General features: G+C 42.1%; 1 protein-coding gene across 5 annotated transcripts in view; it reads left to right on the plus strand.

Moving 5' to 3' along the window:
* Window positions 1-26,326, plus strand: part of FBXW4 (F-box and WD repeat domain containing 4) — an 86,546-nt gene that overhangs the window by 8,115 nt on the left and 52,105 nt on the right. For all 5 annotated transcript variants that reach the window (XR_002730476.2, XM_023206460.2, XM_023206461.3 and 2 more), the window contains exons 2-5: window positions 10,242-10,337; window positions 12,986-13,171; window positions 13,611-13,743; window positions 18,699-18,793. Coding sequence is in view for 4 of the 5 variants with exons in the window: in XM_023206460.2 (XP_023062228.1) it covers window positions 10,242-10,337; window positions 12,986-13,171; window positions 13,611-13,743; window positions 18,699-18,793 (510 nt within the window). In the remaining variant the exon portion in view is untranslated. The remainder of the gene's footprint in view (window positions 1-10,241; window positions 10,338-12,985; window positions 13,172-13,610; window positions 13,744-18,698; window positions 18,794-26,326) is intronic.

Genomic DNA, 26,326 nt, shown 5'->3' on the forward strand with positions numbered 1-26,326 from the left:
TGTAGGCAGAGTTAGGAAATTACAGTGAATAGGAGTTTGATAGGAACCCTAACTTGGAGATTGGTAGATTAAACAAACAAATAAGAAATACTGGTTTTGCGAGGTAGTAGAGGATTGTTTTAATACTTACATGTTAGGGGAGAAATAGAATGGTGGTTACGGTACAGAAGCTTCAGTTTAGAGTCATATTGAGGAGAACAGATGGGCCGGAAGCAAGTATTTTGGATTAGGGTACGCTGTTGCTTTTGTGGTCTCCCCTTGCTTTAAGAAAGCAGAGAAATAGAAGTCTTATGCTCACTGGCTATATGAGTTGGAAGGGGGAATGGTCATTTTTAGAGGCAGCTTTGGAGGGATACCCCCAGCTCTCCCGTCTTTTTCCAGCAGCTGTTGGGAGCAGTCCGAAGGGGGTATTGTATTTCTTCTGGTAACTCTGCCAAGAATGAGAGGAAATCCACAATCTGTGGGTTTTGTAGGGGGGATGAGGATGGGGTGGCAGGTGATGGGACAGGGAAATTAAATTGTTTTATAGTAAATATGTTGAGATACTTTTCCTGGAAAGCTGTTTCCCTGAAAGGAATGATATTTCCCCTGCTCACTAACCCTGTAATGAGTTCATTCTCCTTAAAGAAAGGGAAATAGTCTTTGAGTACTTCTTTTTCTTTTTTCCCTGTAGTTCCAGCTTTGACCTCCCATGTTTCTTTGAGTTTTCCTTTAGAAAGTCTACGTCAAAAAGTTGAATCAAGGTTCAGATATGGGTGGTATGTGTTTTTGTCCCCTCCAGAAGTGAGTTGCTAAGGGAGAACTTCATCCCTTATCTTGCATGCAGTTTGACTTTATCGTAATGGCCTAGAAGCTGGAGATGTAAAAACTTTCTGGGTGACGTCTGGTTCATATTCTCATCCCTTCATTCAGGCTGGAAGGGCACCAGGGATTTTGAAGTCTGGTCACTTGGGTTGAGAACCTGTTTTGATGATTAATATAGAACACAGTTTCGTGATTAAAAACAATAAAAAACAACCCTGGGAAGCAGAGCAGTATAATTATTTCTCACGTATCAGATGAGGAGTCTAGGGAAAAATCATTTTGAAGGTATGAGAACAAAGTTTACCTCTTAGTCTGCTAGTGCCTAATTCATGACTCACTTAGAGGAAGGCCTGTTCACCGCTCCCTGCCCCCCCAAAATTGGCATCTTTCTTGCCATTGTTCATTTTTAGAAAGTACCAGATCAGTCTTTCCAACAGTTGTATTGTGGGGTTCTTGAACAACTAATTCTGTAATCAAATGAGTGGGGGAAAATGCTATGCGCCACATTCCCTTTCTTAGGGATCACAACGTCCGTTGGGGATTAAAGGCACTGGCAAGTCCTGTGATAGAGGGACCTGTTTAATTTTGTTTCAGCCAGCATTGTGCAAAATGTTTTGACCATGAAATTCTCTTTTTCACTGCTAAATATCTCTTTAACATCTTGCAGAACACACATACTGGTCAAGTGCCGTGCAAATACAGAGCCTAACCAAAGCCAGGAGGAAAAGGATGTGAACACAGCCAAGTTCTGAATCTTAAGCTCATGCACATAAAGGACCAGGGTTATGCTTAGTGCTTCTGAAACTGTTTAGACATCTTTGACATGTGGGTGCCATGTTAAGATACTTTATCTGCTCAGATTTCTTCCCTTGAGCTTCTCTAGAATAAGAATTTGGAGACTTTGGTTGAATTCTTGAAGATGTGGTATGTTATACATTTTAAGGAAGGGCCTTTGGAGCTACAGGTATTGTTCAAAGTGTGACTTGTCAAATGGAGAACGATGTTTTTGGAAACTCTTGAGCAGTTCCTAAGCAATGTCTATCGAAATATCTATTATGCTAGGACCATGGTTCTCCCTTTTTGTGTTAAAGACATAGTTTTGTATGATGTTAGAATTTTTGATAGTACATGAAAGGATTAAAGGTGAATGTCATTTTTTTTTAAAAGCAAGTTTCAGAAAATTGAAAAACCTGTTCACGATTATTTATACTATTTACTTGTTCACCCCCTGGTGGGTTACTGTTTGAACAGTATTGTTTGCAGCCCTGACCTTGTTCTCTTATATCCTTTGAGGTAAAGTTCATATATGTTCCTCTGAACATGCAATCTTTATTTTATTTTCAGCAAATTGTATCATGGGCAATATTTCGGCTTAATGTCTGATAGAAATCCCTGTAAAAGTGTGGATTGTTAGTTGAACAAAAATAAATTCTATATATTGTTTAAAATTTGGTGGTGCACTTATTCAGGATTACTGCTATATCACTTGTCTGCCCAGTGATGGTTTAGAGCCACTTTTAGAAGCACAAAGTGGTTTAAGACTTGATCCTGTGGAATTTATGACTAAATTAGACAAAAAAGATGATGTGTAGCTGTGAAAAGCTAGCAATGCCTAGGTGTATGGTAGGTTCCCTCTAACAGTTCAGATGTCATGTTTGGAAGAGTCACAGAAGTAGAGGCTTTTTCTAGATTTTAAAGAATGGATGAATTTGACTAGTCCCCAGAAATAGCAGTCAGGGGCAAAGGTAGGCTGGGGCTGGCAATATAGGTGAAAGTGTGGGTGTATGAATGAATGTGGAAGAGATTGGCTTGGTGGGAGTCCAGTTGCGTAGTGTGAAGCATGAAAAGTGAGTTGAATGGGTAAAGTGGGTTGACAGTTGGGGGTCTTTCAAGGGAGCTGTGGGTCAATTCAGTCAGCTCCATGCCCTCTTTGTGCATGGTCTTGTCTCATGCTGGCATGTTTCCTACAGTCTCCCTTCACTCTGAATTTTGGGGCTATTCTCTGTTCCTTGGCCAAAAGGATAAGCAATTTAACATGATATAAAGATTTTTGGTTAATTTTTTTGAACCTTAATTATAAACCTCTGCTACTGAAGCTATTGGAAGATTCAGGCTAATGCAAGTATAAATGAAAAGTTAGAAGGTTCTTATCTTTGACTGCTTAAATACTTTACACTAAAGCCAAGTTGTTAGCATTGATAGAACTGGTGAGAATAGGCAATCTGGGGAAAAATCTGGAGAGAAAGAAGATAAGAGAAATCAAGATATAGTGTTAATTTAAAATTCCAAGCCCCAAGGCCCGGCGCTGTAGCTTATGCCTGTAATCCCAACACTTTGGGAGGCTGAGGCAGGTGGATCATTTGAGGTCTGAAGTTCAAGACCAGCCTGACCAACATGGTGTAACCCCATCTCTATTAAACATACAAAAATTAGCTGGGTAGTAATGGCGTGTGCCCGTAATCCCAACTACTTAGGAGACTGAGGCAGGAGAATCACTTGAGTCTGGGAGGTAAAGGTTGCAGTGAGCCCAGATTGCACTACTGTACTACAGTCTGGGTGACACAGTGAGACCCTGTCTCAAAAAAATAAATTAATTAAAATAAATAAAATTCCAAACCCCAAGCGTTGTATGTAACCCTTGGCCCAGTGCCCCTTGATATGGCCTTGTTCTACACTTGGAGACACTTTCTTTTCCTAAGTTTACGTCCAAATCAGCAGGATGTTATGCTTATGGAAATCATGCCATCCATGCAGTTGGTCAGCATTGGTAGCTTCCAGGGGAATGAAGCTGCGAGATGGGACAGAGAGGGAAATTGATCTGTGTTCCAGGAGTTTTCTGATCTCAGAGATATGTAGTTTGAGACCTCTTCGATATACCTACACTTCCCCTTCCTTCCCCCCAGCCATTTTTCTTCAGACTAGGTTTATTTATTTGCTTTTGGTTTTGGGGTGTGAACAAGGAGAGGGGAAATGAAAGGTCATTCTAGATAACTACCTAGATTAATTTCTGTCCCTCTGGACTCACTTGCCAAGATTTTAAGGGGCCAGATAGCTTACTGTGGGTGCATGTTGTATTGTTTTTGTTTAAAATAGGTCATATGCCCAGGAATGCAAACTCTAATGGTTACTAAGTGCCGGAAAGCTGAGAGGGAGGGGGCCTAGTGGAAAAATGAGCCTGATGCAAGAGAAGGAGGGCTGGGAAAATGGCAGTTCAGCCAGGCCCACGGGGCCAGGTCCTCTGTGTGTTAACATCCACGGAGAGATTTATTTACAGGGCACTAATCATTTTTTTTGAGAGGAGCACCCTCACTTCATATTAGTAACCATATGGAGAAATGGCTGGCCAGAGGCCGCTTCAAGGATGGGAGCAAGGGTCCCTGGTGAATTCCAAGGGGCACCTACTTCTGTCTTCTCAGGTACTTTTCTTCTGCTACCTTGTTCTACTGACCCCCTTTGACTGGCAGTGACACATTCCCTTAGGGATGGAGGGATACCTGTTTTCAGAGAAAGGAGATATTTTAAAAATTTCTTTGGATTTTTCAGGTCCTGAAACCAATGAAGATATAGATATGATTTGGCCAACAGCTAGGGAAACTGTAACCATTCAAGATGGTTAGACAAAAGATATGAAAAAGCTGCGTTGTTAAATTGTTTTTAACAAAGTAGAGCTTTTTCAAGTCAAAGCCAAATTGAATTTTTTTTTTTCAAAGTCTAAATTTGAAGGACTACAGCCAAGTATTTTGATTATGATATTCATCTTGGGAGAGGATGCCTGCACCTGCTGTTTGGTAGCAGCTTCTAAAGTTCAACTTTGAAAGTTTCTTGGTGCTATGATCAAACCCTCAGGGGAGTGTTTTGACCCCTAGTAAAGTGTCACATGGCAGTTAAGTGACCAGGGAGATGAGAGAAGTGCTGTCCTTATTCCAATTCAGGAAATATATTCATTCTTTTGCTTTTGTTTTCTTCCTGCTATGATCCAGAATATTCCCTTTTTAGTTTCATCACTACTCGTTAATTTTAGACCTAATTCAAGAGAAGAGACATAACTGTAAACAGTTTCTTCCTTTATATCTGGGAGGGATTTGCAGATAAGAGTAGACAGGAAGTCTTTTTTTTTTTTTTTTTTTTTTTGGTTAGATTTCAGTTCCTTTGGCCCATCCTGTTAAGTATCTTTTACTGTCCTTAGTAGTAGTCTGGTAGTGTAGGTGGCTCTATAGTGATTTAAAACCAGGGACTACATTCACCCAATAGAATAATTCAGTAAAAGATTTTAGCCTTAACATGTGTATAGCCAAGTCCTAATTGTTCAGCCTGAAAGATAAAAAAGTTTGATATTGGAGGAACAATTTCTAATAGTTATAACTAAACTAGTTAGAAGAAAAACGAATGATTATTAGAGTCACATTAGTGCCGACATCATTAATGGATATTATCTACTACTTATACTTATGTAAAGATAATTAACTTTTTTTGTAGTGATTTATGACATATGCTGTACTTCGTTTTATTTTTGAAAACAATTGTGTGAAATATTATCCTCATTTTATAGGTGAAGAAATGGATAATTAGAGAAGTTAGTTACCTGGGTTGTATAATTAGTAGGTGGTAGAATTGGGATATAGATCCCAGTTTCCTGAGCCTGCCTTCTGTGCTTTTTCAATTTTATTTAATCTGCTCTTTAGTTAAAGGTAAATAGGAAGACATAACCATCAACAATTATGTGATATATTTTCAACAATTGATCACTTAATAAAGCACCATCTATTAACATCTTTAGACCTGTTATTATTATTATTATTATTATTATTATTATTATTATTATTTTTTGAGACGGAGTTTCGCTCCTGTCACCCAGGCTGGAGTGAAATGGTGTAATCTCGGCTCACTGCAACCTCTGCCTCCCAGGTTCAAGTGATTCTCCTGCCTCAGCCTCCCAAGTAGCTGGGTTACAGATGCCCACCACAACACCTGGCTAATTTTTGTATTTTTCGTAGAGACAGGGTTTTACCATGTTGGCCAGACTGGTCTCGAACTCCTGATGTCAGGTGATCCACTCTCCTTGGCCTCCAAAAGTGCTGGGATTACAGTTGTGAGCCACGGCGCCTGGCCTCAACCTGTTATTTATGGAGACATAATTTTATGTAGTCTCCCCACCTCTACTTTTATAAATTTAACTTTGTTTTAAAAATACCATTACTTGCTATAGTTGTTGCCAAAATGTTTTGCAATCCTCACATTTGTCATTTCTAGTGGCAGTATATTCCATTGCATTAGTATACTATTCTCCCCCACAGACAGACCTTCGGGCTGTTTCCAGATTTTAGCTCTAACATATAGCTGCAGCTATAAATATCTTTGTAAAATTTTTTTCTTTTGAATTATTTCTTTGTGATATAGTGCTCAAAGTAGAAATGCTAGATCATAAGCTGTCATTTAATGACTTTTGTCTTAACAGAATTCCTTTCTGAAAGACTGTACCAGCTGAATGTGCTGTAAGCAACATGTAACCAAATCCATACTCTTCTATCAAATTAAAGCTAGTGTTAGTTTTTTCTACTTAATAGTTGTGGGATGGTACTTTAAAAATTGTTTTAACGTACATACCTGTAAACTATTCTTGGGGGATGTTTCCTCCAGTGTTTTACCATGTGAACACTGTGACTGTCCTTTTCCTCTGTCACACATGGATGATAGGGTATTGGAGACAGGGTGTTATCTTGAGAGATTTTTATCAGCTCCCTAAAAGTTTTAGAGATAAAACTTAGTGTTAGTTAAAATTTTTCCCCTACTCTGTTGCTTTTAACCTTTTTTCCCTTTATGTAGCATTTCAAATTTAATAGCATTAAACTCAAATACTTTATAATTGATACATTTGTGTTGCTTCAGTAGAATAATTTCTATTATCCCCATTTCAATTGGGAAATTATCTCTGTTCATCATTGAAATATGTATATATCTTGTTTTTTTCTAGTTAAACTTTTAAATTCACCCTCATATTTTTGGAATTTATTATGTTGTGGTATGAGATGGCAATCTAAATCAGTTTTTTTCTCTATTGATATTCAACAAGTTTTGTCAACAGCATTTATTATTACTATTTTAATGAGTATTTGAATATTACTCAGCCATAAAAAGGAATGACATAATGACTTTTGCAGCAACTTGGATGGAATTGGAGGCCATTATCCTAAATGAAGTAATGCAGGAGTGAAAACCAAATACTGCATGTTCTCACTTATAAGTGGGAGCTAAGGCATGGGTACACACAGGCATACAGAGTGGTGTAATGGACATTGCAGATTCAGAAGGGAGGAAGGTGGGAGGGGGGTGAGTGATAGAAAAATTACCTACTGGGTACAAAACATACGCTATTTAGGTGACTGGTATACTAAAAGTCCAGACTTCATCATTATACAATTCATCCATGTAACCAAAACCACTTGTACCCCTAAAGCTACTGAAATTAAAAAATTTTTAAAAAAGAAAAATTAGAAAATATGTAAAAACATAAAGGAGAAAATAAAAACACCCAAAGTTGACTACCCACAGTTAACTATGGTTATTTTATTTTATCCTTCCAGTGTTCTTTCTAGCCACTCATATTCTTATTCCCTCTCTCCTTTCTTTCTAATAAAGTCAACGTGCTATACAAACCTAATAGCACTAATTAAAGTGATTTATTTCCTTAGTTTACAATTTTCTGTTTGTTATCTATTAAATTCATATCAGTTTGGGCCATTTCTTGCTTTCTTTTTTTAAAATCAAAGTCAGTTGCTTATTGCTTATTTCCAATTGAAAAGAATATACTTCCTAGGAATATACTTTCTAGAAATATAAGAAATATAATTTGCTCTTTATCAGCACTTACTGATATGCGTAAGGCATTGGGCAAATGAAAACAGTGCCTGGCATATTGTAAACACCACATTAAATGTTGGTTAAATAAATTGCAATTGGAATAATGATCCAGAGAGATTTATAACATTCTATATCATTTAAAAATAGTATTCACTTGGCCAGGTGTGGTGGCTCATGCCTGTAATCCCAGTACTTTGGGAGGCCGAGGCAAGAGGATTGCTTGAGGCCAGGTGTTGGAGACCAGCTTGGGCAACATGCATATATACTTATCTACAGTGAATACATAGTTGCCTCTAGAGAGGGAGAGTCTTGGCTAGGGGTTTTGAGAAAGACTCACTTTTGCATTGTTAACCTTTCATACTATCTGTGTGTTTTTTTAAATCCTGTGCATTTATTACTTTATTAACCAAAAATAATTATTCTATACAAATAAATAAATGAAATAACACCAGGAGGCAGAGTATTATTTAGCTAAAAATGAAGTAGGTATCTTCTCTCTGCCTGCCAAAACCATTCTTTCTAAGCTGTGTCCGTTAGAATCTTGAAAGCTGGACTTGTTTGCTGGCTTTTAGTAAAATGTGGTAAATGTGAAGGTGTAAGTAGAGGCTGGAAGAAATGAGTGTATCTCTCCCTGGCCAGCAAATTTCCAGGCAGACACGGCAGTTATCACTCTGTGTCCCAAGCAGTGTACCTTGTATGGGCAGTGAGGCAAGCTAAGGAGACACAGGAGATATATGGGAACCTGAAATGGAATTTTCAAATTCTTGCTCATGATTTCAAAATTCTCTTCAGAGGTGTACTCTCTAAGGGGCTTAGAGCTCTTCTCCCTATTGCCTATTAACCCATCCCCAAACGGTGCCATTCCTGTTGCTTGTGTGCTGTCTTATTGCTGTTAACTGAGCTCACCCAGAAAGTACTGTTGACACTCGCCCTCCAATGTTTTGAAGAATTTAAAACTCATAGAAAAGTTGAATGAATTGTACCACAAACATTCATATATGCACCACCTAGGTTCTACAATTAATATTTGGCTGTATTTGCATTTCAAAATAAGTTGCAGATATCAGTACATTTCCCTAAAGGCTTCAATGTGCATGCATATCATTGACTAGATTATATTAGTTTATGGGTTTTTTTTAAAGAAAAATATATATACAGTGAATTTATATTTGAGTGAACTGCACAACACAAATCTTGTGTATCATTTGATGTATTTCTTTTCTCTTTTATTTTTTTAGAGAGGAAATCTTATTCTGTTGCCTTGGCTGGAGTGCAGTGGTGGAACTACTGCTCACTGTAACCTCAATTTCCTGGGCTCAAGTGATCCTCCCATCTTGGCCTCCCAAAGTGTTGCGATTACAGTTGTGAGCCACCACATCCTGCACATTTGGTCCATTTCTCACAAATGCATATACACTTGTATAACCCAAACCCCCTCAAGACTTAAATATAGAATATTACCTCAGAAAGTTTCCAAATGTTCTTTGCTAGTCAGTCTCCATCCCTACCCTGGTGGTAATAATTGTTCTGAATTTTTCACCATAGGTTAGTTGTCTCTCTTCTCAAGCTTCATGTAAATGAAATCATACACTATGATCTCTTTTGTGTAAAATTTATTTCATTCAACATAATGTTTCTGTGATTCATCCGCATTACAATGTGTATCAGTACTTCTTTCCTTTTTTTGCTAAGTAGTATTCCATTATATGAACCTACCCTAGTGTGTTTATCCACTTTCCTGTTGATGGATGCGTGGGCTGTTTACCACTTTTGGCTATTACTAAAACTCCTATGAACATTCTTGTGTAAGTGTTTTTGTTTCTCTAAAGTTATTGCTAGTTCATAGAGTACATAATATGTTTAGATTTATAATAAACTGCCAGACTTTTTCCCAAAATGGCTGTACCATTTTGCTTTCCCACCAACAATGTAGGAGAGTTTCTTATTGGTCTTCCAAAAATATATGAACAAATACAGAGAGGACTTCCTCATCAGGGTACAAACTCCTATCAGATATACATTCTGTGAATCTTTTCTCCCAGATGACGGCTTGTGTATTAATTTTGGTGAACAGAGGTTGTGGATTTGATGAAGTCTGATTTATTGGATTTTTTTTTGTCTGTTATTGCTTTCTGTGTCGTAAGAAATCTATGTCTACCTTCGTAGTCAAAGAGATGTTTTCATGTGTTTTCTTCTGACAGCTTTATAGTTTTAGATTTTAAGTTTATGACCTGTTTTGAATTACTTTTCCTGTATGGTGTGAGGTAGGGGTCAGGGTTCATTTCATTTTTTTTTTCCCCCCAATCTGGACCATCCAGGGGTTCCAGGATTGTCATCCATTCTCCATTAGATTGCTTTGGCATCACTGTGGACATTTTTAATAGTTTAAAGGACAGGCTTTTCTCCTTGGCTTTTTTAGTTAGTCAAGTATGGAGAGAGAACAGTTACTCCTTCCTGGTCTCCTAATCTCTTTACTTGTATTCTGGATGCTCCTGAATCCTGACTCAGTAAGCCCATGGAGTTTTCTGTGGTTGGCAATAAGTTGTAGTGATTGGATTATTTGTTCTGTCTGGACATAGGATGACCAGTGTCCCAGTGAAGGAACGGGTGAAGGTGTCTCAGAACTGGAGACTGGGGCGCTGCCGAGAGGCGATTCTGCTGAAGTGGAGATGCAGGCAAGTAGCCTCTTGACTTTTTTAAAGCTACTTGGGACATAAAAGCATAATGGAAAGTAAAAAATCTGGTCCTACATAGAGGCTAATGGGGCTATCTTGGGTGAGGTGGCACTGGTGAGCCTTTGAATAACACAAAGAGGGCATCAGAAGGACAACTTTTTTCACATTTAAAGAAGGGAATACAAGAAATGTACGTTAACAAATGACTTTTTTTATGATTATAAAGAAATCAATGCTTATTTTAGAAATTTGAAGAAAAAGTTCTAAAGAAGAAAATAAAACTAACCTGTAACTCCACCACTCAAAGGTAACCTCTGTTAACTTATGCCATCAAAGGAAATAAATGAAATCAAGGTTTCAATTAATCTTATTTTACAAATATTTTTCTTTAAATCTTCTACTCTATGGAGTTACTTCTTCATTCTTGGCTTCCGTGAGTCCTCTCCCCTACTTTATTAAAAGGCAGGGTAGGATCTAAAGGTTTGGATACATATGTTACAGGAGTTAGAGCTTAGAACAAGTATAAGGAAATTTAGAAAATGCCTGTGGCACTGCTAATGCCAACGATTTTTGGGCTTCATTGATGCTAAATGATTTCATAGTTATTATTTGACTCCCTACCAAAAAACTGCTCCTTGTTGATTGGTTGCAATGGATAAGGAACATCATGATTCCACATTCTGGAGTGATCTATACCTGTGCTGAAGACACAGGCAGGCCTCTTCATCTGATGAACCTTTCTTGCTTGCTTGTGTCCAGTTTCCACTGGTTTCACTGGCATCAGATGCTGTGAATAATGTGGTATTGGGTAGTGGTTGTGGTGATGATAAAGAAACTATAGGAGAGAAAGACGGATTTTTATGATGAAGGACTTTACCCTCTGCTTCCCACATTGCCTTTTGGGGCTAGTTTCAAGCAGTTTGGCAAATAAACACACAGAACGGTTACCAGGCTGCCCTGGGATTCTCCACTGTTCACCTGGCATGAACCTGGTTTCTTGTCCTAGGCAAATGGCTGTTTACCAGATGGCTCTAAACACAAAAATTCCCACCCTCTCTGTTTGCTGCCTACTTGAGTGTGCCACACACTCACGTAAGGGGATATTCAAGAGGAATGTGCATAATGAGTGAGAAAGCAGGCATCTGTACACGCTCTATACATGTTCTATGTAATATATGCACACACTTGTAAAAACCTCATGAGCAGAAACTCAGTTACTACAAAGTCTAAGCTGCATTTAATGGCCCGTCAAGTCAATTTGCAGAACTTTTCCACATTCCCATGACGCTTGTATTGAGTCTGGGGAAGAAACACAGCCCAGTTTGCTCAGACAGGCTTGGCAATAGGAGATGGTGGCTGTTCTTGGGGATGAATCAGCTGTCCCTGTGCTTTTCTTGGGACCTGGTAACTCTAGGACCCCTATGTAGAATAGGACAGGTGGGATGTCCACCTTGGGAAAGGGACTTAGTTTCCACCAGAGAGCCTAGTCTTCTTTCTTCTTAAGGCTCATTCCCTGCCACAGGATTTGTCTGTGCCTTCTAGCCTTTCTTCCTCCTGTAAGATTGCAGAGGGAATCTTTAACTATTTGTGGATTTCTCTTATCAGTTGTCTGCGAGAGCTGACTTTCTCTGTAGCCCCTGAACTGTAGCAGAATGCTCTGGGGCTGTGTTTTTCCATTGCCACACTTACCCTCTAATACAGAAATGTAGATATCCTTGTGAGGATCTAGATATCTAATCAGTACATTAGCATCCTTTCCTAAATGGCTTCATTCCTTTCACTTAAAAATGGCCCCTTAGCTCTAACAGAATAAGGGAATGGGGCTTCCCAGGGTTTATTCTTCTCTTTTCTCCATCATACCTTAACTGATCTATTGCGGAAGAGGTATGTATGGGAATCCTAGAACCTTGAAACTTCCCACTTATACTTCAAATCGATGAGGATGCTGAATGAAAGAAAGTTATTTCACCTGGCTAGAAGATTTCTTTTCTTTTTTCTTTTTGAGACAGAGTCTCCCTCTGTCACCCAGGCTGGAGTACAGTGGCACGATCTCGGCTCACTGCAACCTCCGCCTCCCGGGTTCAAGCGATTCTTCTGTCTCAGCCTCTGGAGTAGCTGGGATTACAGGCATGCACCACCATGCCCGGCTAATTTTGTATTTTTAGTAGAGACGGGGTTTCACCATGTTGGTCAGGCTGGTCTCGAATTCCTGACCTCAGGTGATCCACCTGCCTTGGCCTCCCAAAGTGCTAGGATTACAGGTGTGAGCCACTGTGCCCGGCCGGAGATTTCTTTTTTACCCTTGTCACCCCTTGACCATTGAATTTTGTAAGCTCTGCCTACCCATGAGAAGTCCAGGTAGCCAGTAATTGAAATATTAAATATTCTCCAATTAAAAGTGGTATTTAGTTGGTCTTTTAATTTTGAGTCTCTTTTAGAAAGTCCAAGGAAGATTAGATCACCACAAAGTTCAGTTACTCTAGTTTTCTGAGGATAGCTGAGGGGTAGGTAATTTTGAAGGAGGGTATCAAGTATAGATAATAAGCCTTGTTATCCTAAGTTAGGGATTGGTCAGCCTCTTCAAAGATTGGAGTTGAGTTTTCATACTGTTATCTTGATGACTTAAATTTTATTTTCCATCGTTTCAGTCAGATGCCCTGGATGCAGCTAGAGGATGATTCTCTGTACATATCCCAGGCTAATTTCGTCCTGGCCTACCAGTTCCGTCCAGATGGTGCCAGCTTGAACCGTCGGCCTCTGGGAGTCTTTGCTGGGCATGATGAGGACGTTTGCCACTTTGTTCTGGCTAACTCGCATATTATCAGTGCAGGAGGGTAAGTGCTGCAGGTTTCTCCTTCCACCCTTTTCCATCTTATTTTTCAGGGACATTCTGCCTGTCTCTGACTTTTCTGTCTTAACTCCAAAGGGATGAGGAGGGAGACAAGAGGGTTTTCCATTTAAAGCAGAGAGATTTTACTAAAAGGAGTTAATAGGGTTAGCTGGAGAAGGAAAACAGGAAGAGCTTCTAATGAAAAGTGAAGCTGGTTTTGATATTCTCCAGGGGAAAATATATTTTGTCTCTCAGCTCTGTTCAGCCCCAGGTGTGCTGAAGCAGTAAATGTATCTAGAAAGTCAGCACCTTACTGGGCTGAATTGCCTAATGCTTAGCAAATTTGGATATCACTGGAGACTTAGGATGTTTCTGGAGAGTTATTCTCTTCCTACAGAAAGAATAATTGGTTCTTGGGGATCGGCTCCTTATTTCTTTCCTAGAGATGGGAAGATTGGCGTTCATAAGATTCACAGCACCTTCACTGTCAAGTACTCGGCTCATGAACAGGAGGTGAACTGTGTGGACTGCAAAGGAGGCATCATTGTGAGTGGCTCCAGGGACAGGACGGCCAAGGTGAGGTGGTCTCCCCGTTACATACTATTACTCCCTCCTGTCTATAGGGAGTGGGGTGGATAGAGCCCCGAGTCCCAGGATTGGCTGAGAGTATCGGCTGGGGGCGGGGGAGAAAAACGACACAATAAAGGACTCACTTATGTGCCTCTGGCATGCAGCTTGCCATGCCAGGCGTTGTCCCTGCCAACTGGACTGGGAAAGGAGTGGACAGTGGCTGGGAAGGTTGCCACTCACTTGCAATGTGGCGTGAACTCAAAAACAGAGGACCTGGCAGCCTTTCCTCCCTGAGTTGCGTTTCCTCAAGTTTGTGGGTTGAGTTCTGACCCTAATATTTTATTTTAAAATGTCCCTCCTTATTGCCTGCTCTCTGTTTAGGGAGGTTAATTTTTCACCACCTTGTTTATAAGCAATCAGGCTGATAATTAAAATGTGTTTTCACTGCTTCTCTGGAGAGTCATGTGGTCAGTAAGCGGTAGAGACTATGAGAGAGGGGTGTTGTTTGTTGCATCTTTGCCAAATTGCCCTGTCCACAGATATCCACCAAAGCAAAGCATAAAAGAAAGTGAGGCTGATAAATAGCATGATCCTGACTTCATGGACTCATCCACATCTGGGTCAAATAGGCTCCCACCTGTGAGACAGAGAAGTCTTTCTCCAGGCATGTGCCCAACAGCCGTAGCCAGGGCCTACACAGGCCTGGTCCTTTAGGGTTGCTGTGGGAACTTCGCCGACAATTCAGTTGGTGATACAGGAGGCCCAATAGTGTCTTGCTACGTGTTTCCTAGCATCTAGGTTCCATAGTGCTAACAGGAACAAAATGCTTGCTGGTATGTCAGCAAATGGGCCTCAAAAACACATAGGGAGAGGACTCAGGAGAGGGAAATGGCAATCTTTACTCAGTAACTTCTCTGACTGCATGTACCCTCTGGTGATTACACCTCCATATAGAAATATTGCTAATTTATGTAAAAAGAAGGGCTAAATATGTTCCCTTCTTTTTATGGAAGTTTCTCCTCCCTTTACTATTTTCTGCCTTACTTTATACTCTGTCAGAGAGAATGCACACCAGCACAGGAAGCTTGAGAAAAATCCAGCATATCTTTTGAACCAACATGGAAACTGAATTTCCTGTCACTTGCTTCCTATTACCCTACTTCCTACTTACTTCAGGCTTCTGATTGGTCGCTGTCCTTGTACCATTCCCTGAAAACATCCAGACCTAAATGTGTTATACTGCTCAAAAGTCAGTCTGCATAGAAACCTTTTGTGGCATGTGTGACCTAGGTATTCCTGTCTTATTCTAGCCATCTTCCTGTCATGGCTTCAGGCTTCCCCAAGTTCCTCCTTTTCAGCGACACCTCTTTCTTCTATTCTCTGTGGTCTGACACCCAGAGCATTATAAAACTAAGCTTTATAACCACAGATAGCAATCTAAGGGTGTGGATTGCTTACAGTTGAAGAATAATAGCAAGTTTATTTGAGGTATTGGGTTAGTTTCATGTTTGAGTACTAGTTTAGCCCTATTTAGTATCTTAGATTTTTAAAAAGATCTAAAATAAATGCTTCCTCCTAAAATTGTCACCACAGTCCATCTTAATCCTTCTGAGGATTTCTTTTAGGTCAGTGACAGAATTCTCTTCTCTGGTCCTGAAAGCTGGTCAGCTGGTTTGCAGCTCCCCTGTGACTTCTCTGCCAACTCTTCTTTCCTGGCTTTCCAGATGCTGGGTTTCCCTCCTTTCTAGTGTTGTCTTTGCATCCAGCCCTTTGTTATCCTGAGCCATTTCTACATTACTGTTGTATTCAGTTTGTCTTTTATAACTGAAACATCATTTCTTTTCAGTGGCATCTGAAATTCTACAGCTGCTTCTCCAGACTTCTAATACACCTGAACCTTCATAAGAATTTACAGTGATATTTGCCTGTAACCATCTATTTTTGGGGAGTTCCCCAAATATGTACTGTATTTTAGGAAAGAGATTTATTTTATGGGGTAAAGGGAAGTAAAACAATCTCTTTACAAGACATCTGAGCTAGGGACTGTCCAAAGAACCCTCTTCCTTCCCCTCCCCACAATCTCAGTTTCAGGTTTTTTGTGGCTTAGCTTGGATTGTGTCTCTGGGCTTTAGTGGGGCCAGCCCCATCCTGAGATGTGAAAAGATGGTAGCTTATGTTCTTAATGAGCCTAGACTAGTACTAACCATTCCTTCATTTCCTTCTTTATTTCTCTATTCTTTGTTACGAGTGCCTACTGTGTGTGAGGCTTGGTACAGAGGCACCTGGGCTCTTCAGAAGTAAGGAAGATACAGCCTCTTATCCTTAGGTTGAGAAGAGATGTGCGTACCTGGCCATGGAGCTGATTGGAAGTGGCTAGGACTGTGGATTATAAAGCTCTAGGGAAAGAGCCAGAAAATTTAGAAGGTAGAGAGATCAGATCACATCTGGCTTAGAAGGGAAGATTTATTGTAATAAGAACCACCATTATTGTTTGCCTGATACCTGCCAAATACTATGCTGATGTGCTAGATGCCTTATGCTTATCTCCACTTTTCCTCACTATAACCCTGAGATAGGCATCATTTCTCATTTGACAGATGAGGAAACGGAAGCTAAGAAGTTACTCCTAAGATCAAAGATAATAAATAGCAACTAGGGTTCAAATCCAGATTGGTCAGATGCCAAAGCCTATGCATGCTTTTTTCTGCAATTGCAGGCTGCAGGGAATATTTTACCATTTAGGTTTTTCTTTTGTTTTAGGATTATTTTCTTTAGGATAGATTTTCATCAACAAAATTACTGAGTTAAAGGCTGTGATCATTTTAAAAGTCGTGATGCATATCACCAGTCTGCTTTTTAAAAGAACTGTATAAATGTCCACTCTCAGCCGGGTGCGGTGGCTTACACCTGTAATCCCAGCACTTTGGGAGGCCGAGGCAGGTGGATCATGAGGTCAGGAGATTGAGACCATCCTGGATAACATGGCAAAATGCCGTCTCTACTAAAAATACAAAAAAATTAGCTGGGCTTGGTGGCAGGCACCTGTAGACCCAGCTACTCGGGATGCTGAGGCAGGAGAATGGCATGAACCCAGGAGGTGGGGTTTGCAGTGAGCCGAGATTGCGCCACTGCACTCCAGGCTGGGCGACAGAGTAAGACTCTCAAAAAAAAAAACTCGAAAAAAAAATAAAAAGACCACTCCCACTGAATCTTTTCCAGGGTTGGATCTGTTTTGAATTTGGCCATGGAGGGTAAAGATAGGATCAGCGTATTGTTTTCAACTCCTGTCCCTCAGGTGCCAGGATGGAATCTCATGTTTCTGGAGGATAATGTGTTGCTGGGCCAAGCCAGGAGGGCCACTTTCTTAAGATCATGCTCAGAATTGGTGGCATGCTTCCTGAGCCGCTCCTGGAGACCAGGAACCTTGTTCTGTGGTTTGCAGAATCTAGGAATCCACCTTCCCTTTCCATGGAGGACATTAGTGAATTCAGGCCTAGGCCTTCCCCATAGATTTTGTAATCAGAATCTTTAGTGTTTCCTCACCCCCAAGAAAGAATCTGCCTCCCAGGGAGTTTGTGTCAGGGAAAAGGCAAAGCTCTCTTTTTAGCTGGGCTGCCTAAAAGTACACTGGAAATGTGTCTAGTTATTGCCAAAGGGGACTGACTATAGAGTCCAAAGAGCAGGCCTGAATCATGGCACTCAGGAAAAGTTGTGGTGTTTACCTTTGTTTTCTGCTCCTCCTCATTTAGGATCTTGTTACATTTATTTTCTTTTCACTGTGTTGGGAAAAGTAACTCACACAATCATCCCATCCCCCACACCCATCATACACACAAACTCTAAGAAACACTTTCTCCTTTTATAGGGAAGACTTATCATGTGACCCTAAGAAGCCAGGATCACCCCTACTCCATCACCTACCCTTTACACTCAAGGAATGTTTCCTTTAAAGTTCTTCCATCTAAGGTCCTGCCTGAGTTTTGTGTGTTCCCCTTATAGCACTGCTGGGACCTTAAGAGGTCACTGATCCATCTGGCTGCCTCTGGATCCCTCTGTTGCTGCTGTCTTGGGATAGCCCTGTATGTCTGAGGTTTCCTTTCTGTTTGGTTAGAGGCTTATGTCCCTGTGTGTGTCATCTAGGGTAGGGTGAGGTGAGGGGGGAGTCCTGTGCTTAATGGGAGATGTCTAAATGCACTGACTGCTGAGAGGGCTCTGTGAGTGTTGATTAGAGTTAAGCCCAGAGTGGCTGCTAATGTACATTCCTGACTGATAGGGACCAGATAATGTGCTCCAAGCAATATTTTTAACCTGTAGGAGATATGGAAGCTTAAAAGAGTTAAGCTTTTCTGCTACTTTTGGTGACACTAGGTGCTAAATTCCCTGCTGACGTGAATAGTTTTAGATCCTGGGCATTATCAACAAACAAACAACAACACACCACTGTCCCACTTGGAAGTCTTTCTTCTTCTTCCATTCTTTCTTTCCCTTGCGTCTTTCTTTTTACTTCTCTCCCTGATTCTATTGCTGTCCCCCTATATTGTGCCTTGATCTTCTTCCCTCTCCCTGCTTCTTCAAAGTAAAATCTTGGTGAGAGATAGGAGAAAGGAAAATCCACAAATACAGGAAAGCTGTCAAGAGAGGCAAGCCCCACCCACCCACTTCTTCTCAGTCAAGTCTCAGCTGAGGAATGTGGAACTTCTGATTCCCCAATATAAAGTTGGCTGGTAAGTAAGGGCTCTGAGTGGAAAAGAGGGTGGTTAGGATGGAGAGCTAGGCCCTATCTGCGGGGGTAGGTGAGCCAGAAGCTGCAGGGGCTCCTCTGCTGATACCTGAGCTCTGTGTGTGCAGGGCATAAAGGATTCCCCATTTCTCCACCTCTAACAGTCACCCCTGCCGGAGCACCTCTCCTCCCCACTGATCCCAGGAAATGCCAACAAGAGCATCTCTTCTCCTGTTTCTAGGTGTGGCCTTTGGCCTCAGGCCGGCTGGGGCAGTGCTTACATACCATCCAGACTGAAGACCGAGTCTGGTCCATTGCTATCAGCCCATTACTCAGGTAAGGGAGACATATTTGGATATAGTTTTGTCCTGTATAATAATGCTTTTATTTTACTAGATCAAGTGAGCTAGAAAATCTTCCTGTTGTGTATTCCAGGTTGCTTTGAGTCACTGTCTTGGAGATTTTTTAATCCTCCAGAGATTTGAGGTGTTTAAGTCACTTCATATATGCGTGGGATTGAGATAACCTTCTAAATGCGAATTTCCTACGCATCTAACCTCAGAAATGTTAAGGAAAGAGTACTATATGAGAATATAACTAAGAATCCAGCTGTTAACTAGGAGTGTCCCTTCTGGAACAGTTGTCCTCTGGGGTCATTCCCAAAGCAGAGGCCTCTCACCACCCCTGGAAGGTGACAGCACCAGCCAGCCTGCTCTTACAACTCACATGTCTGCTTTGCTCCCCTTGGAAAATGTCCTCTGGAGTATCCCTTACAGACTTAAGTCATCAGGAGAGGCTTGGGGCCCAGATCCAGCTGGGCCCTCAAACAAAGACATGTATGTGAAGTAGTGACATTTATTATTATAGCAAAACTGTGAAATTTTGATGATGGCTTTACTATACCCTTTGGCCTGATTGTTACTTCTCTTTTTTTATTATTATTTATTTTATTTTATATTTAGAAATGGGGTGTTTCTTTTTTTTTTTTTTTTTTTTTTTTGACAGAGTCTTGCTCTGTCACCCAGGCTGGAGTGCAATGGCGCCATCTCGGCTCACTACAAGCTCCGGCTCCTGGGTTCATGCCATTCTCCTGCCTCAGCCTCCCAAGTAGCTGCAACTACAGGCGACCGCCACCACACCCAGCTAATTTTTTGTATTTTTAATAGAGACAGAGTTTCACCGTGTTAGCCAGGATGGTCTGGATCACCTGACCTTGTGATCCGCCCGCCTTGGCCTCCCAAAGTGCTGGCACCGCACCCGGCCCTAGAAATGGGGTGTTTTTTTGTTGTTGTTCTTTTTTGTTTGTTTGTTTGTTTGTTTTTGTTATGTTTTGTTTTTAGAAATGGGGTGTTTCTATATTGACCAGGCTGGTTTCGAACTCCTTGCCTCAGGTGATCCTCCCATCTTGGCCTCCCAAAGTGCATGCGCCACTGCACCTGGCCCTGACTGTTATGTCTCTAACCTTACCTATGGACAAGTGAGGTTTGCATCCCGACTTCTGCTTTCGAGGCTCTCTGGAACTGAGACAGAATCCCTCTCCTTCCCTTTAGGGTACATAGATTCTCCTGTACCTGTTCTATCACAACATTTTCCTAGGATCTTCGTCCACTTTCTTCACCCTACTCACATGGAAATGTGAAAGCTGTAGGGCTGCCACCCTCCAACACTAGGTTTAAGTCAGTCGCTTATTTTATAAGAGACTTGGTCCTGCCCACTTCACTTAGGCCCTTCAGCTTCTTTCTCCTCACCCCATGGAGCCTGCACCCCTCCTCCTGCTCCCTTCTACAACTCCCTTTCAGATTTTTTTCTTTCTAAGAATTAGAGCCGATTAGCCATGTCATTAATTCTTCAATTTGACGGCTGATATAGCAGGACCTGAAACACATTGCTGACTCCAGAGAATGGAGACCCCATTCCTTAGCATATTGACGATGGGAGAAGTTAATTAAAATTCCACAGAGCAGAGGTGTCGGCTAACCTATAAACCTGTCGCTGTTCAAAACAAATCATTCTAGCAATCGTAGGAAAGAGGGAAGGAAAGACCAGCAGGGAGTGGAGAGGCTAAGTGTGTGGGAGCGAAGAGTGGAAAATGGAGCCATTGAGCTTTGTCTCCTCCTCCGTTTCTTCCTAATGCTGCCCTTTTTAAAGCCAGTTAGCCAGACCTGGGCATCTGTAAGCTGAATAGAAGGAAAGTGCTATAGCCAGTGAGAAGTGACAAGTGTGCTGGTGACTTTGTCTTAATGGTTGCTTGTGGACTTCTGCTGGTTTGGGGAGACTAGAGTGGAGGTGGTGGTAGAGAGACGCTCTCAGGGCTGGAGATGGTCCGTGTGCTTCCTGCATATGGATTGAAGCCAAAGAACACAAACAGGCTCTACCCTGCATCCCTACCCCACATTTCTCTATTCTAGCCTCCTCTTCTGGAATGTGTTAGGCTACCTCTTAACAGAATAGGGCACAACAACTATTGAAGATGGTGTCAATAAAAGAGGTTGAGGACAGAGTCTGCCCTCATCATTAAGAAGCATTTAAGATTACAGTAAACTGATTTTGGGTTTTTTGGTCACAACTTGGAGACTGGCTTTGGGGAAGGACCTAGCTTTCTAGCATTACTACTACTATATGACTGCCACTACTACTAGCAGCTAACATTTAGTAGTCATCTGCTCTGTGCCAGACCCTCTGCTAAGGCTTTGATGTGTCTCATCTTTGGTGAAGACCTAGGCCTTATGTTTTCTTCACATTCATCTTCAGGGTCTTCCTGTCCTCTTCTTGGCCCTGGGATGAATTTTTATTTTATTTATTTATTTTTTTGAGAGGGGTCTCACAGTGTTACCCAGGCTGGTCTTGAACTCCTGGGCTCAAGCCATCTTCCCACCTCAGCCTTGGGATGATTCTTTCACTCTGTCAGCTCCTGACCCACAGTTATTTAAGATGATCTTCCCCTGACTCCAGAAATGAGGTCTTGGAGTCTTTTAAAAAATAGTTTGTGTTTGAGATTCTGTCTTTACACTAGATGACCAGAGTGTATGCCAGTGTTATCTCTGCCTCTGTTTCTCTTACCCAAAGAATATACTGGGATAGGGTCTTTTGACCTCATTATTAGATCCATTTCTTCTCAATGTGACCGTGAATTTGAACCTTTCAATAAACTCATTAATTTTCTCAGTCTTGAGAGACACTACCTCCCAGCCTCAGGGTCTGTTCTTTAAAGCAGTCTGGGAGATGAGTTCTGCTTCGCCTTCAACTAGCAGTGTGGCCTCAGACAAGTCATTCCCACTGCCGGCCTCAGTTTCCTCATATTAAATATGAACACTCTTTCATTTATAGACCTTATTAGATTATTGTGAAGATGACCTGAAATAATTTATATGAAAATATTAATACTCTGAAAAACTAAAAGGGCTGTAATATATATGTGTTATGCATATTGAGATAGGGTTTCACTTTATCACCCAGGCTGGTTATGAACTCCTGGCCTTAAGTGATCCTCAAAAAGGGCTATAATGTAATGTCAGCCAGAATCCTTTCTTGCCTGGTTTAGCATTTGCTTAGTGGCTTCAACTGCTGTCAAGTCTCTACCCTTTTCCTGGGCTCCTCCTGGCCCCAGGGAGTTTCCCAGCTCTTTTGCAGTCTTATTGGGGTGGGTACTCAGTAGGAATCTCTCTTCCCCCTGTAGCATTCCTGCCCTCAGTGACCACCTTCAGTTCCCCTCCCTGCCACCATTCCTGTTGAGTATGGTTGTCAGCGTCACTAATGTGATAGACCCTGGACTCCTCAAAGAGAATATGAAGGGATGTGGCAGCCAGTGTACTGGCCCTAGGGCAAGTACTCCTGGTTTACCTGCCAATTTCTCAGCCCTTTGTTGCTCCCTTATGCAGTTAGGAGGAACCTGGACAGTTAGGAGACCTAGCACAGCTCTTTTCTCAATTTATCTCTTTCTTCTATTTAAAATAATTTATCAGACATATTAATCTTATTTATCTTTAATGCTGGGACTTTTCTACCTTCTCTTCTTTTGTATGTACTCAGGCACTTGTATGAAACATGAAACCTCAATCCAGAGGCTTAATTTGAGGTCCTCACAACTGAGAGAAAGCGGGTATCTGTTCTGTGTTCAAATGTCTTCTTTCCTTTCTTCCTTTACTTTGAGTTCTTAATTTGTAAAGAGTCATGGAGGATGGTATTTAATACTGGTTATGTGCTTAGAGCCATGTGTAGATAGTCAAAAAACAGAGAAGGAGAACCAGCAGGCTCCAAAGGAGAGTGGTAGGCAAGGACCTTTTCTTCTGCCTCCCACATACCCTCCTACCCATCTTATTGTTCAACACCAGTAATCCTGTTTTTAAGATTCATGACTTAGAAAAGAAACCCTTCTCCTGTAGAGAAGGTCTCACCTGAAGTTGCTGGATGATTGATAGAAGGACAGGTTAAGATGACCCAGGAATGAGATGCTGGAGGCGTGCCTGGGGTGGAGGGGCATATGTCTGAGTGTTATTTTGGGGCAGGAATACCTTCAGCTCACAGGCCTCAGAGATCCAACCTCCTGAGGTCACATGGAATTCTGAGCAACTTCCCATGAGTAACACAGAAAAACAGACCCTTTTTTTTTTTTTTTGGAGACAGGATCTTGCCTGGAGTACAGTGGCACAATTATAGTTCACTGTGGCCTTGAACTATTGGGCTCAAGTGATCCTCCCACCTTGGCCTTCTGAAGTGCTGAGATTACAGGTGTGAGAAGCTATGCCTGGCCAAAAAGCAGATTTTTAAAAACGTGTAATATGTTTTATTGCCATTTAAAAATTATTGCCAGCTGAATGCAGTAAATACTAAAGTATGAGGAAATGTAGAAATATTAAACACTTAACTTCATTCCCTTTGACTTTCCATCTCTTCCCTTCTTACCCTTTCACCTCACTCCTTGTGTATTTACTGAACACTTGATACGTGGCAGCTTCCCCAAGGATCTTATTCAGTGGTGGGGATACGATAGGCACATGGCTGTAATGATTACCAGATTATACTAAGTGCCTTAACCTAGGCTGTCCTTGGTTGGGGAGGAAGGGGGAGTGTCATTTTCTTTTGGGGAAAGGCAAAAATTGAGGCCCAGGGAAGATCAATGCAGGGCCACATGTGGAATGGGGCAGAAGAGGCAGTAGTTTGTACCCAGGTCCCTAGCCTGTTCCCATGTCCTGCGTGCTGAGGGACAAGCAGGCCTTTGATCACTGCTGTGCATTATTCACCAGCATCTTGGATGGTAGCTGTGGCCTATAAAAGGCTCTGTGGGGACCTGTGAACATTCTCTTTTTCTGGAGGCCAGAGTTGAGACAGGGAGGGGTGGGAGAAGGCAGCATATGATCGAGGCTTAGGCTCACTCAGGTAGCTGTGAATGCTTGCACCATTCCAGGAGTGTGAATGCACACAGATCTTCAGCTTTCAGGGCCCCCTCCAAGCCAGCCATGGGAGGCAGGTGGTGAAGTGAATCTGTAGACCTACCTACCCTGTTTGCCTGGGAGGGGAAGGGAGAGCAGCCCACAGCTCCTTGTCCCTCTGCAGACACCATATTTATTGCCCTCCAAGAAAAAAAAGTGCTCAGCAGAACCCTTTCCCCATCTCCAAAGGACACTTGCTATCGTGTGAGTGAGTGTGGTCAGGAAGACTTCCCATGACACTTGGATTTTAATCCCTTCTCTCCCGCTTCTGTCATTAGGGAAATATATGAGTGGTATAGGTGTAGAAACTTGACTTAGCTGTGTTATTAAATATACAATATAATTTTGTGTAACTTTGCTCACTGTGGTGGCCTGTTTGTTTTTGGGGGGATTAGTCCAAGTCTGCATGAAATGTACCGATTCAAATTTGTAAAGTGAGTTGCAGCCTCTGGGGGGTTTTGATGGAGGAGCTGCCCCTTCTTGCTTCATTTCTCCCAGAGGTGAGGGAGAGTCTGGAAGGAAAGCAATCACTGTGTACTGTTCGGTAAGGGGGTGGGTTTTGGGGAAAGGAGGGTGTTTGTTCCCAGTAGCTACAGGGTTTACTGTGTGGTGTGTATGTGGTAGATGCATATTCAGCGGCCTGTTGAAATACATCTTTCTTTAGTGAAAAGTAATTGCATCTGGAGTTTTCTCTGACAGAGAGGTTTGAAAGATTGCAAAAAGAGGTAACCAACTTGCAGTTCAGATTCTTTCGGTTGCCAGTGGTGCAGCAGTCCTTTGGCCCTGGACTTTATAACTCACTGAGTGCTTCTAGGGGAGGAAGAATCAAAAGTGAAGATTGTGCCTCTGAGTTTTTCTTTTTCTGGCTGGCTGTGGACAGCTGGGTGTAAAGGGGATGCCTGACCTTGATAACTTGAGGAAAGACTCAGGTGGATGACTGTAGTGCTCTGCATTGTAGCTGGTCCTCCTGATGGCATGGACTGTAGCTGACTTGGGGACCTCTCTCTTCTCCTTTCCCGGGATCGGGGCAGAGGGGGTAGTTTCTTCTGGGTCTTGTCTAGGGAAAGAAGACCTGAAGAGCTAGTCAAAGAGTGGCTTGGTGTCCCCCTTTGTGAAACTGCAGAGTAGAGGAGGGAGCTTCCTGCCTGTGGTGCCCTGGATGAGAGAATCGCAGGGACAAAGACACCATGGAGGGCCCAAGGCTGGCGTGGCTGGAAGGGGAGTCATGACACCTGGAGAAAGATGGAAGCTGCAGGTAATTCTAGGTGGGTCCACTGGTTCAACTGGCAGCGAGCTAAAATTGGAAAGGGATCACTTTGGGAATGTCATTGATTTGGAGTTAGGTCCTGCTAAATCTCAGTACAGTGCCCTCCACCCTGGAGTTCATTGCCCGTGCATATCCAAGCCTTTCAGACCGTCATATCCATCAGTAGCAAGGAACAAATACCACAGGGGTGGGTTTCAATTCCTCAAGACCCTGGATTTCTGCCATTACCCAGGGCAGGATAGGTATAGGGAGGCTCATGTGCTGAGCTGCTGGCCTGAGACCAGCACTCTCCCAGCCCTGACTGGCCCAGAACCCATTTGTGGGAGCAGCTCCTTCCTTGGCCAGCACGACTGGCCCACTTGTCAAGAGCTGACTTAAATGAAACCCTACAAGTAGAAACAGAGGCTGCTGCAGACTGCTGAATACTGTGGATACAGAGTTGATGTGTCCAGACTTGGCCCCCTGCTAACAGGGATGCATTTCTATCCCTCAGTCTAGTGTTTAAATTCTCTTTCTCCATCTCTCTCTGTCTCTCTTTCTGTCTCCCTTCCTTCTCAACACCCACCTTGCTCTCTCTGTCTCTCTCTCTTCAGATTCTGCTTAAGCATTACCATGTTCTGGTCACTAGAGAGCCAACAGTGAACTAGACAGCATAGTCTGATGGGAGAGACCGACAAGTAAAATAAGTAGTAGAGTTTGGTAAGTTCTCAGATGATGTTGAGACAGGGCCTTGGGAGCATGCTGGACAGATCAGTCATCTTTCTCTTCCTCCCACTGCCTACACCTCCTGGCTCCAGTCCCTACCTGCACCACTCTTTCTTCCACTCTGCTCATCAGGAAGGGATAAGGGAATTTTCCTGCTTTAGCTGCTGCTGACTTTTCTGGGTTGTGTGTACAACGTGCCTGTGTTTTTCCACCTTTGATCACCGTTCTGCCAACAGATAATTTAGCAATCACATCCCAAGGTGGAAGCATGGAGTTAATGTTAAAATTAGTTTTCTTTTTTTCTCTCTTTAAATTTCAGTGGGTGATGAGGCAGAGAGGGAGGCGGGAGGGTGAAGGGGAGCCATAAATTCTGTGGCTGGTGTAGCTGTTCTCTGAGCAGCCGGGAAGCCTCTGATGTCTCCACAGCACTTTCATTAACATTTAAATTAAGGGTTTGTTTTTCAGTCT

Source organism: Piliocolobus tephrosceles, chromosome 9 (genome assembly GCF_002776525.5).
Source record: "Piliocolobus tephrosceles isolate RC106 chromosome 9, ASM277652v3, whole genome shotgun sequence".
NCBI classification, from domain to species: domain Eukaryota; kingdom Metazoa; phylum Chordata; class Mammalia; order Primates; family Cercopithecidae; genus Piliocolobus; species Piliocolobus tephrosceles.